At 36.9% G+C, this 13114-nt stretch overlaps 1 protein-coding gene across 9 annotated transcripts in view; it reads left to right on the top strand.

Annotated features, from left to right (window-relative positions):
- The window catches only part of LOC131693822 (uncharacterized), a 218624-nt gene that overhangs the window by 6060 nt on the left and 199450 nt on the right, over positions 1-13114 (top strand). For 7 of the 9 annotated variants that reach the window (XM_058981976.1, XM_058981982.1, XM_058981975.1 and 4 more), the window contains one exon: positions 5669-6359. In XM_058981976.1, coding sequence (XP_058837959.1) covers positions 6062-6359 — 298 coding nt within the window. In that variant the 5' untranslated portion in view covers positions 5669-6061. The remainder of the gene's footprint in view (positions 1-5668; positions 6360-13114) is intronic. The other 2 variants (XM_058981983.1, XM_058981981.1) reach the window with 1 other exon arrangement.

Here is a 13114-nt window from a genome sequence, read left to right as displayed (position 1 = left end):
AGCAAAAAATGAAACAATAGGTTTTTAAATTCATAAAATGAGTAGAAAAATTGATGGAAACCAAAATTATAATATACACGAATCAAATTAGATTAGGTTATTACATAAAAATTAAGATTATATTTGGAAATAGTTATAAGATTAATAGAATAAATTGACTCATACTAACAAATTGAATGAAATAAAACGAATGACTGAACCTTAAATGCATAAAATTAAAGATATGAATAAAATGAATCAGATAAATCAAATGAATCAAATGAATCAAATGAATCAAATGAATCAAATGAATCAAATGAATCAAATGAATCAAATGAATCAAATGAATCAAATGAATCAAATGAATCAAATGAATCAAATGAATCAAATGAATCAAATGAATCAAATGAATCAAATGAATCAAATGAATCAACTGAATCAAATGAATCAAATGAATCAAATGAATCAAATGAATCAAATGAATCAAATGAAGCAAATGAATCAAATGAATCAAATCAATCAAATCAATCAAATCAATCAAATCAATCAAATAAATCAAATAAATCACATGAATCACATGAATCAAATTAATTAAATGAATCAAATTGATTTAATTCATCCAGTGAATACAATGAATCAAATTAATGAAATGGATCAAATTAATAAAAAGAATTGATGAACAAAATGAATAAAGTAAAAAATAAATGAAATGCATAAATAAAACAAACGAATCAAATAAACAAAATGAGCTGAAGTGATAAAATGAATAAAAAAAAGAAAATGAGCAGAATTAAATGCATTGATTAAAATGAAAAATTGAACAACAGTAAAAGGTTATAAATTAATATAAAGAAATAAATTTAATCAAATAAATAATTTGGATGAAACGATTAAAACTGAAAAAGTAGTCAAATTATTAAAATAGAGAAGCTGAACAAAATGAATAAACTGGAAAAAATTAATAAAATGCATACAATGAAAACAATGAATGATATGAGTAAAATGCACAAAAAGAATAAACTGATCAGAGTGATTCCAAAGAATGAAACGAATAAAATAAGTAAAATGAACGCAGATGAACAAAACGAATAAATGCGGAATGAAATAATTAATTAAAATGAAATGGTCATATATTTGAAGCCAAAAACATGTTTGAATAAAGAAAATGAATAAACCGGATTGTACGAATTTGAAAACCATTGCATCAGAAAGTTTTGAAATGTTTTTGAAAATCCCATCTTCTGAGAAAAGGCTAATAAATATGCAATGTACTTTCTAGGGCTTCCATCTTTTTTTGGTTTTATTCTTTTTGTTTTCATGCTTCTTTACTTGACGAATTCGAAGTTTACTTTTTGGTCACATATTCCCGAAAAAAGATTTATGTGCAGAACATAATTTACTGGTCCAGTATTTTAACGCGCAATTGAATATAGTAAAGTGAGACAAGGTCACATGTGCTTTCAAGCCCCTTGAACAGAGAACGACAGAGGGAGAATGCGATTCGTGAATGAGACAGGTAGATATTTCAAAGTTTTTATTTGCATTGAAGTAAATAGTGTGAAATGTCTAGGCTATGTAGATAGCATAAAAGCCGTGCATTCAGTTGATTGCAATGCAGTCTCTTTCCATTCATCCTTATAGCTTTCATATTGTTTCGTTCGGAATTCTCATGCAGGAAATATGGATAAATAAGTCCTACACAGACCAATACTGTGAAAAAGAAATGGTTCAAACTACTCAGTATATCCAAATATGGACGACGATAAGTTAGAAGACACATTGGGATGCAACCCCCATCGAGAGTGGGTACTTTGGGAGACTTCTTTTCCTGGATCTAATTTGTGGATATTTTTGGTCTTTGATCCGTTATTTTTCATGAAAGTTCGTACCAATACAACGAATGTGCAGCTGATACAACTCATGGTTCATTCGCCTGCGCAACGTTCCATCTTCCATCTGCACGCCACCATAGATGGTACGCAACACCTTTCGTTCGAAAACTCCAAGGGCGCGTTGGTCCTCCACGAGCATAGTCCAGGTCTCGTGGCCGTAGAGGACCACCGATCTAATCAGCGTCTTGAAGATAATCAACTTCGTGCGGCGGCGAATTTTGTTCGACCGGAGTGTCCTCTAGAGTCCAAAGTAGGCACGATTTCCCACTAAGATCCGTCTCTGAATTTCTCTGCTGTTATCATCGTCGTCGGTTGCCAGTGAACCCAAATACATGAATTCGTCGACCATCTCGATTTCGTCACCGTCAATCCGAACTCGGGTGGGAGGTTCACATTGTCGTCTCTAGAGCCTCTTCCTCTCATGTATTTTGTCTTCGAAACGTTGATGGCAATTCCAATCCTGCTGGCTTCAGCTTTCAGTCTTTGAGCATATATTTCATTCAAAATTCAATAGAGATACGAATAGTTTAAATATCGCACGTGGAATGTCTCTTTTGAAAATTTCCATCGTCAAACTTTCATATTACCCAGTCAAGCCAAATATTTTTCTGATATAGCCATGAATTTCCTTAATTATAGTGTAGATACAGGCTTTGAATACAATTGAATTAAAGTTGAGTTGATGTAGCAGCAGACAAAAAATAGTTTTGTTTTCTCAAACCTTCGCAATTACAATTAATAAATATTTCAGATTGGCAGAAGATCTTATCACACAACTTAGAAATGCATACAGAAATAGCTAGATAGATGCGACAGAAGAGAGACAGAGAGAGAGAGAGAAAGAGAGAGAGAGAGAGAGAGAGAGAGAGAGAGAGAGATGGGGAGGGGGCGTGTGAGGAATGGCAAATGATGGTTAATGCAGTGACATTATTTTTAAAGGTATATTATTATGATATATTGATTCTTACATTCTTATCATAAATAATGTAAGTAGTAATTTTAGCGCCATAACCAGTATAACCTAAATCTTGCAAAAGAGCTAAATTTTCGCTAGATTTTTGGGCTTCAAACATACAGTTGCTTTCGGTGACGCCACAAGTATAATTATATTAGAAATCTTTTATCTCACTACTAGGAGAATTACTTGTTGATCTGTGTATTGATATACCATCCAACATTTACCTCATGATTGAACGCAATGCCTAATCCAAGGAATAAATACTAGAACTCACTGTTTCTTTATCAACACATTATTTTGGCTTTGAAGTGAACTTATACATTGATTTTTGAGAAATAGTTCATTTATTATAAAGGTAATTCACAAAATGTTCTCAACATCGAATTCCTTGAATCACGTAGATGTGTTTTCATACCCCGATATTCAAAATCGGTTTAGTTTTGCCCCTAAAACACCAGTAAAGCAATGCTCTGTATGAAACAATCTCATTTTTAATTAGTGGAAATTGGTAAGCGAGGACTAAAAATGTCTAATATCTCCACCGCTCGTGCACGGATTTAGACAATCTATAGCTTGTTAGAAAGGTATTTTTACAAGCTTTCTATTTATGTGCAGTGGGACAATATTGTATTGTTCGAAAGTTATTTGCAAAAAACCTGCTGTGTTTTGACAAAATCGCCCATATCTAAGAAAGTAAACAACATATCGAAAATCAAAAATAATAGTGTCAAATGGCAACGTTAGGCCTTTCATTTGAAACTAATTTCATTAAGATCGGTTCAGCCATTGCTGAGATAATTACATGACATTTTGTACATACATACATACACACACACATACAGACATTGTCTCAATTTGTCGAGCTGAGTCTATTGGTATATGAGACTTGGCCCTCCGGGCCTCGGAAAAAGTTGTCAAAGTTTGAGCGAATCCTATACATTTCTTTTGTAAGAAATGTAAAACATGTTGACCAAAAAATTTAATTTAGTGGTGTTCAAAATTTTAAACAAAAAATCATTGAAAAGAATCAAAATGTTTTTGATTAAAAAAGAACCGTTCAAGTACACGAGAAAATAAATACAAACAAAAAAAGTTTTTCAAAATCGGATGACTAGTTTTTAAGATATCACGTCCACCGCAACGCAAAAAACTATTCCGAGATAATTACGTTTAATGTTTGGTGTTAACTTCATTCGTGGAAGAACCAGCAAACGACTGTAATTTAAAATTTAGCACTCCGATCTGGATGAAATTTCTCACAAATATTTTCAAAAGCATGTACTTTCAGAATATGCAATAAAAAATTTCGATTTTTTGAGTTTCAACTTTGTATATAACCCCTTAACTCTGCATAATATGACAATCGAAATCATAGTCTTTCATTGCATTGGAAAATTATTGGAAAGTTTTATGGTTACGCCGCACAGTGGGACGGAATCAAAAAAAGCCAGACGTTGAGATTTGCGACGAAACTATTGGTTATGGCACTTTGTTGTCTTCGGAAAGGTTTCTTTATTTTTTTTAGTAGTTTTATATAAAAATCGATTGTCTTGTACGCACCGCACCTGGGTTCGAGTCCCGACCCCGCACATAGGGTTCGAAATTTTTCATAAGAGATTTTTCTAACCCGCAGAGGCGAATGACCTTAAAAGTTAAAACCTTTATACTACCCATGATCGCATAGTTGTCCCGTTTTCTATGGGTTTTCCTATCTTTATGGGACTGATATGCGATCATGGGCAGTATAATCGAAACAAAAAAAAAATTAAGTCAAATATTGTTCCGATGCAAAGTAATTAGTATTGGGTAATTGTCAGCAAACCCGTAGATTGGAAATCCAAGCCTCATTGAGTTTTCTCAACAAGTCGTTGGCAACCATGTCCCATAGCAAAGGTGATAGATCGCTACCCTGAGGACAGCCGCAAATACTCAATTTCTTTATCTTTGCCTGTCTAAGCGACGAGCAAAGAATGCGGTTACTAAGCATTGTGTTTATCCAATGCGAGATACGTGCAGATACCTCATGACCGTACGTCACTGCCAGAATTGACTAGAAGGACACATTGTCGAACGCACCCTCAATATCTGGGAATACATCAAAGCTAGATTGCTTGATCAAGAAGGTCTTTCTAATGTTGCAAGATAAATTTGGAACGTATGTTATCCTCTTTGAGAAGATTAGTGAAATAGCGTTTGAAGTGTATCTCCAAAATCGTCATGAACACCGCTCTTCCAAAAACAAATCTAAAATTAATCTTCATTTAGCCAAAAATGTTGAAAAAAGGCGTTAATATCAATACTTAGATATTATGTTCGAAATAAGAATTTGTTTTAAAAAAATGAATTATTATTTTCGCTTCAGAACTAAGTTTTCGTTCTTCGGGCGGAGCTACAACCGTTTCCATGCAAAGTTTTTTTTTCATAACATTTGCGGTGAGTATGATACCAATTCACTCAATTCACCGATAAATCATAATTTATTTCAGGCTTTCTTTCTTGTATTGTTGAACGAAGTTACACTCAGAATATTCAATTTGCAATACCAAAACAAATGTTTTTACAAAATCAAATGCCATTTCAGTGATATTTCTCCATTTGTGAAGCTATATAGTTAGTAGTTAGTACGATATCCAGAGACAAGCATACCGTTCGATGAATGTGTTTAAAGAGGCGTTTGGGGGGGGGGAGATGACCGTGTTTATATAATCGAACGTATGTAATCCGGCACATTCACTTGATATCCCGAATAAAATTATTGAATTGGCCTCTTTCAAAAGAACAGTGTGAGTGATTGCGAATAAGTGCTTTTTATAATTAATATTTTATTTTGAAATTATAGGATAAAAACTGTGAAAATATAGTAGATTGCCCTGATGTAAATTTAATTTTGTGAGAATAAGCCAAATAAGTGCGCGTGTAACCCTCTAGTGAAAAGAAAAAAAAATGTTGCAGCGTACCGCAACGAGGAAGAAAATGCCAATGAAAGTAATTTCGTAATCTTCGGGCTTTCTCTCACGCGGTGGCGATAATAATACACGTTACGGTGCCAGGCGGAGGGAGAAGAAAAAACATTCACACCCACCGAGTGAGAGAATGCAAATAGCTGCCACCGCCGCCGGGGAGATTGCTACTGTTGGCAGAAGGAACGGTGCTACCGTGGGAACCGTTCGGAAGGTCAAAGTCGTCGCAGACGCCGCAACCGCCGCTACTGTCGGTCTCAGCGGAGGCGAAGATGAGTGACAAGCTGGCCGGTGGTGGACGGTACAACCGTATCAGCCCATCATCTGGTCGTGGTTCTATTATTGCCTATTCCCCGTTGCCCAAGTCCGAGCAGGACTGCCTGCAGGCGCCGGGCAATAACTGTCTCGCGATTCCGTTGTCCGCCATCCAGACGGATAACAACAACTACCAGAAATCGGGACCGCCGCCTCCACTTGGAACCGTGGGACAGAAGGGGGTTGTCCTGAACTCACACCCATTCCCGGACGGAGTGGCCAACAAACATGCCGGTCAGAACAATAACACTAACGGTAACGTAGATCTAGGATAGATATTAGGCGTATTACATAGAAAGTGTTTAGATGTTTGTTACACTTGCTCGCGTGCACTAAACTAATCCACTTCTCTGATAGCAGCAGAAAAAAAATCATTAGAGAATGACTAAATCACTCGTTTGTTTGTATTTCAATGTCGATGTTTCTATTTGTATGCATTTTTTGCTCCGAGACTCGAAGAACGTTTCTCAGATCATTATGCACTCTTTCTCTTTCTCTTGTGTCGCCTCGTTTTTATCGGATCGTTAAACATTCAGAATAGATCCTTTAGTGTGATGCGTGTTTACGTCTTTTGTAGCTGTCATGGCCGTGCTGGCTTTATTTAGAACGTTTACTGATGCAGCGCTCTAGAAAATATCGTGTAGGATAAAAGCGCATAACGGATAACCTCGACCTTTACGCAGTGACAATCATCATCATGCTAAATGCAACCTGACCGGGGAAACGTTTTTTTTCCTGCAAGCAATTGGTTTCAACCCTTTACGGACAGAAGTTTTCTTTTTATTCTAACTACTTTCAATAAACTATTTGAAGACTTTTTTTTTCAATAGGTCCAATCTACAAAAGAGAGCCTCTCTTTGTTAACTTTCTCTTCCGCAAATTACACAGTCACCTTTCTAATTTCACTTCAACTGTTTGCGTAATAAGCTAGTAAAAACCTTAGTCTTTCGAAACATACTGTTAAATGTTTAAAAGGTTTTATGGTTTTGCCGTAATAATCGAAAGAAAAAGCGAAAAAGGGGGCTCTCATTTGCAGATTGGACAATGAAAAAAAGTCTTCATTTGAGTTAAAGTTTTTGATTTGATGAGTAATTTTTATTTTCTCAGCAGGGGAAGGAGAGTTGAAATGGAGGAGAGTTCAAACAAAACCCATTACTGCCGAAACCATGCCGTTAGAGATCTGGTTAAAATGCTTTTGTTTTACATCTTTCGTATATGTTTAACAAAAGCACTGTTGCAAAATCCCTAACTGTATGCTTTTGCTAGCAACGGACATTGTTTGAACTCTCCTCTGTTTCAACTCACCTCGGCTTCCCCTACTGGCTTGCGGCACTAACGTGTTAACTATTTTTTATTCAATGGCTTTACACAAGTAGTTTGAGCTAATGTGAAAACTTTTTCCATCAAACTCTGGTGTGAATCTGGATGATCGTGTAACAGAGTAAATAAAAACTGTGTAGGTGGGTTAATGTTGATAGTGTAGATCTTGCGTTGGGTTGATTTTTGAAATGGCAGAGTCGCAGGGGTTTCGTGTAGCACGGTTCAATTGCGAGTTAGTGCATCACAGGCTGATGTAGATGGGGTAGGACCCGCGCTGTATGGTTTGTATGATGTACTTGCATTTTGCTAACTTTGCACAGTAGCTGAGTCATTGGGGATTTTAGGTACGAAAGAAGAACGAGAGGCTTAAATTTAAGTCTGCATAGTTCGTTAAAACGATATGTTCGAACTAAATTCTCAAAACAACAACCAAATATCTTTTCTTAACATGTTAAACTTCAGCCGCGATTATTTAAACATCTAATATGTATTTTACGATTTCCTCAAAACGTTCAATATATTTTTATGATCCCCGTCAGACCCTTAAAACATTCATCCGTATTTTTCCCAGGTAATTTTATTTTCGTTCAACTCATCCGACAATTATAAAGAAGAGGTTCTCATCCAAAATTTAAAAAAAAAATGATTTTCTTCTTTGAATTTTTTGAAAGGTACAAATGTCTACTATATTGCGTTAAACGAGGTTTTCGGTTCGCACATCAAGTTTCTACGGCTCGAGACGCGCGCTTCAAGTAGAAACCTTTTCATGGCATTATACACGTTCACAGAATGCTTCGCGCTGCATTGTACATGTGTACAGGTCGCGAGACCGTAATTCACTGTTTGATCTTCTAGGGACATCGCAGACTAATCGCGAGTTGTCAAACAACTACAGGAAACGGTGAAAAATTAAATTTTTTGTCAACATTGTTAACGACAAATTTTAGTCCGCCATATTGGAATCGTTATTTTTATTTTTTGATGTTGATACATATTAATTCAAATTCGTGTTGATGAATCACAAAATCTTTTTTTCTCGATTTTGGCTAAAATAACACATATTTTTAGCGGGATCCGCCAGATTGGATCGTCCATTTTGAATTTCAAACAGATTTGTATGTAAAACCTATCCGTGTAATTGTTGCGTAATATTGGCCTTTCGTACAAATAATTCATCGAAAGTGTTTTCAAATCTGAAACGCGTTTAAAAAGATCTATAAAATCTACAGATTTTTTTGCATCCACTATTTTAAGTGAATCTTTAAAGTGGGAAAAAGCGCTAATAAATCGTTCTCAAAGTTTGAGATCGCACCATTACGTCAAATTTGAAGTTTTTACCCTGTTTTTGGGTCATTCCCCCCATAAATTTAGTTCCATTTGGTGCCTTATTATTAGTTTTACGGTTCAGATCGATTCTGAGGCATTTTGGAATTCCACGCGCACCTAACCTTAGACAGAACGTCACCACGGCACAGTGGTCGGAAACGCCGAAAAACGTGAACTTAATTCACTAGCGGCCAAACCACCAAATATATTCACAAAGTATCTTTGGAAAAATTGTTCATTTGAATATTCTTCACAATCTGATAAAAATCAAAACTGGGCATACCTTACTATGATCGAACTATAAACAACTTTTTACAGACTAGGTAAAAAGTTGGTGTCTTCGACAAAGTTTTAGAAAAGCTCGCATTAGAAAAAATTGCCGAAGAACTTGAACTTGTACTACTCAAGGTTATCGATTTATAAATCATTTCGTATCCCCTTAAACTTCGTGTTTTACTTATAATTTTTTCCACTCTTCGTGTACACGATGTGGAGGCATTAAAGCCACGTGATTCCGGCGAGAACAACTAAATACCATACCTCGTGAATTGAAATCTCCTCGGTCCCGAGGGGAGTGCCGAAATATCGTAAAGCTCTCAACCTGCCCTATCCAGTCAAGTAAGTTTCATTTCCAGGTAAAATGTTGAAATGTTTGGTGTTCCTGGAAGATGCTTGCTTGATCTCAATTTTCCGAGACCAGAAGCTGTTTGCTTCGGCGTCATGTCAGCACTCCCTCGAGCTATTATATTCGACGGAGAAAACTTTTTAGCCTTTACAGGGAACCTCACTTGCTTATTCTTTTTAGGAACAGAAATAGATGTCCCCACATGCACAACACCCATGTAATGGCATCTATTACTAGATTACTAGAAGAATCTTCACTCACTGACGTAACGAGGCCTTGAAATAGCCAACCCTTTCACTCGACGCATGACTAAATCGAATCGGTAAGCACACCGTCGATCTCAACTATATGAACGGATATGTAGACGCAGTAGTCCTTTAGAAAAGACTTATCGTCAATAATGCCATTTATTTGCTGTAAATGGAAAATTACAATTCTGAGCTTATCTTGGTGAACTTCCGAGATATCTATCACGGCTGAATGTTCCTGCCTCAGTTCGTAGCTTTAGAACACTTAGCAGGTTTTCTTTGATTCAACAGAAGATTATATATGGTCCGACCAAGTTCAATACGTATGATTTTGAATGGGAAGTCGAAGTCTTCAATAACAAAACATGTTCGAGACCCATTTCACCAACTGAGATTCTTTTTCAGGGAAATTCTGCGCCCGTCGCAATGTGCAAACTTAAAGAAAACGAATGGTGAGACAGAAATAACGGGAGATAGATGAAATTGAACGACGATGTAGGAGAAAGTGAAGCAAACATGTGATCACCTATTTTTACTCGATGTATGGCTTTCTTAGCAAGTGGCTTAAGGAATGTGTATATACCTATATCGGCTACAGATCGTAAAAGTATCTTTGTTTCACTCGCATGTGCAAAAAGATGACAGGAAGAGAGCGCTGAAATCTTGATTTAATTTATAAGTTAAGTGACGATAAGTCATAAAACAAGTCAGGATAAGTATGCCATTTCCAAGTACACACTAAACAGAAATAAGGCGAAAAACTTATACTCCGTCAAGGGTGCCGAACGTCAACGTTACGGCCCTGACCTCGCAACCACCTATTGTTCTAATAACGTAGACACATGTGGGGGGTCTCGTCTGGATGATGCATGCAATAATGGTACTGAAAAATGTTTGCTTTGTGGAGATAATCCACATAAGCTTGCTGCATGTCCCATATATAAATTGCGCGACGTTATAAGAAAAACGAACATTGAAATAGGCGTCTAAAAGCTCTTACGCAGAAATTCCAAGAAAATACTTTGAGCCTTCTATGCCCAAAATTTATTATACATCATTTGTCTTGCCTGTTACAGTAGAAGTTAGGGGACTGGAATTTTTACTTCTAAATGATAAAGTCAAAAAAATACTGGCCCCAGTCCGAAGTCAATGACTTCTGGTTTCGATAATATATAATCCCACTTCCTTTAAAGTCAACTGGAAGCAAAATTATTGAAATTGAGCATGAGCATGATGACCGTACAATTCGTGGTTGCTACTTTGTGATTGGCCAGAACAAGTGAAATTGTACAGAGAATCTGCGAATCAGGACTGGGAATAGGTTTCTACTCTCAATGTGCACGTTTCGAGAGCTCTATACTTTGAAATGCCAATAGCCGCGCCGGCCCTCTTCTTACGGTCATCGGGGAAGGAAAGAAATGTTAGTATAACAAACGTTGTTATGGAAACCGTGTATACCTCTGCACCTCCACGTTTGGGGTGGAAGGAATTTTTGTTAGTAGAAAGGGTAAAGAGTTACACAAATCTGGATTCACTTTGATAAGTGATACGATCTATGCAACTCTCAGAAGTGTTATTATGTGTTTATTGCTAAGGGTAGCCGGCCACCGAGAATTTATGATAGATTTATCGTTTGTAGAATTAATTTGGGAATGCTCGGATTGTAAAAAAATCAACTTCAGCTCCGAAAAGCCGACAGTCGGGAGTGTTACTTATGTTTAATCGAATCTAACCGCAGGTGAACGATTTTATTATTCCTTACTTCTTCATTCCGGTGAATCACTACATTTCGAATACAATACAATATAATAAAATGCGATTACTTTTAGTGTCTCTAGACATTTGTCGATATAAAGGGTGTCCCACATCTAATCTTACCACGGAAAAAATGCTGTAGAAAATTACCTAGTGAACCGATCCTTTTCAAACTTTCAGACAATATTATATATCCCGTAAGTAAGCTTTTAGCAAATTTATTTCATTCAGCTTCAATACCATAACCGTTCGCTCATACCTTACGCTTAACTCCACTCATTGGGTTCTGTACAACATCTGGCTGCAGCTTCTTCTGTACGGAAACCCACGTTTTCTTTATGTCTTCCTCAGATTTAACCTCCTTGGGATGCTTGCGTAGTACCTGATTCATGATTGCCTAATATTTTTCAATGGGCCTTAGTTCCGGTGCATTGGGGGTTCGTGTCCTTCGATACATCAGTGAGTCCGTTGGCTTCATACCACTCCAGCTAGATCCGTAAGGCCCCTGTGTTGCTTCAGCAGAAAAAGCAGAAGCTTCTGTAGACACTCCTTGAGGTAGAATTTTCCATTTACAGTCCCGGTAGTTACGCACGCCGTTTGCCAAATAAGCAGATCAATTGCCAAATCATGTATTGATTGACAAACTTTGAAAGTTACTGATTCGTTACTTCTTCCGGAACATTTTGTGCTGAGCGGTAAAGAACAGTAGCCCCGGAAGCTGTCGGAAGTCCGTCTTGACGTAAGTCTCATCATTCATGATGAGACAATCAGGCTTTGTCAGCATCTGGGCGTACAGTTTCGGGGCCCGTGACTTTCCCACCGTGTGTTGCCATTCGTCACGATATTGAGCCTTCTGCACTTTGTAGGCATGCAGTCCCTTCGAGTCTTTGGCTCTCTGAACGAAAGACTTGGACAGATTCCTTTTTTGGCCACATCCCTGACCGAAGCATTGGGATTCCGCTTAAACGCTTTCACTACACGCTTGTGATCCTGATCACTAATAGAACATCAATTCTGACTGCGTTTCTCCTTCCATTTGATGGTCAGAGTTTGGTAGTCACGTTTAATCACACGACTCACCGTTGACTGCACAATTCCGAGTTTTTTCCGATGTCCCGGTGAGAGAGTTGAGAATTTTCCAGTTGCTTGCGCAAAATCAATTCGCGACTTTGTTTTTCGACTGACGCCATTTTTTTCAATTTTCGAAAAACTAACAGCGATAAAAATACAGTGCAGACAATACACTCTAAACCACTTCTACTCAAATATTGAAGACAAAATACCCTATGGGTTATTTTCTACAGCGTGTTTTTCGTGATGCAATTTGATGTCGGGCACCCTTTATAATGTATTTTGGTGCTCAGTGCAGCTTTCGTTTTCTGTCCAGACATGATACTGAACCTTATAAAATAAATATCAAGGTTCGATGTCCTAATAGCTTTTTTTAATCTGCTCACACCCATTACAGGTTGCTAGTAGCAGGATATATCTGATATTTCATGAAATAGTGCATGGAACACAAATGACTCCACGAATATTACTCCAAATTTTGTGAAATAATTCACGTGAAAATTTTATGACCATGTTACATGAAATTGACAATGATTAGGGATTTCTTCTAAATACCACAAGTACGCAAGATAGATCGAAAATCATGTACTAGGAATCATGAACCAGTTCACGGGTCCATGAATAATACTTCATAATTTTGTGAACTTTTTCACAAGCACGAATGG

The sequence above is a fragment of the Topomyia yanbarensis genome, chromosome 3 (genome assembly GCF_030247195.1).
Source record: "Topomyia yanbarensis strain Yona2022 chromosome 3, ASM3024719v1, whole genome shotgun sequence".
Classification (NCBI taxonomy): Eukaryota; Metazoa; Arthropoda; class Insecta; order Diptera; family Culicidae; genus Topomyia; species Topomyia yanbarensis.
The sequence above is the reverse complement of the archived record's forward strand: the minus strand, read 5'-3'. Positions and strand labels throughout refer to the sequence as shown.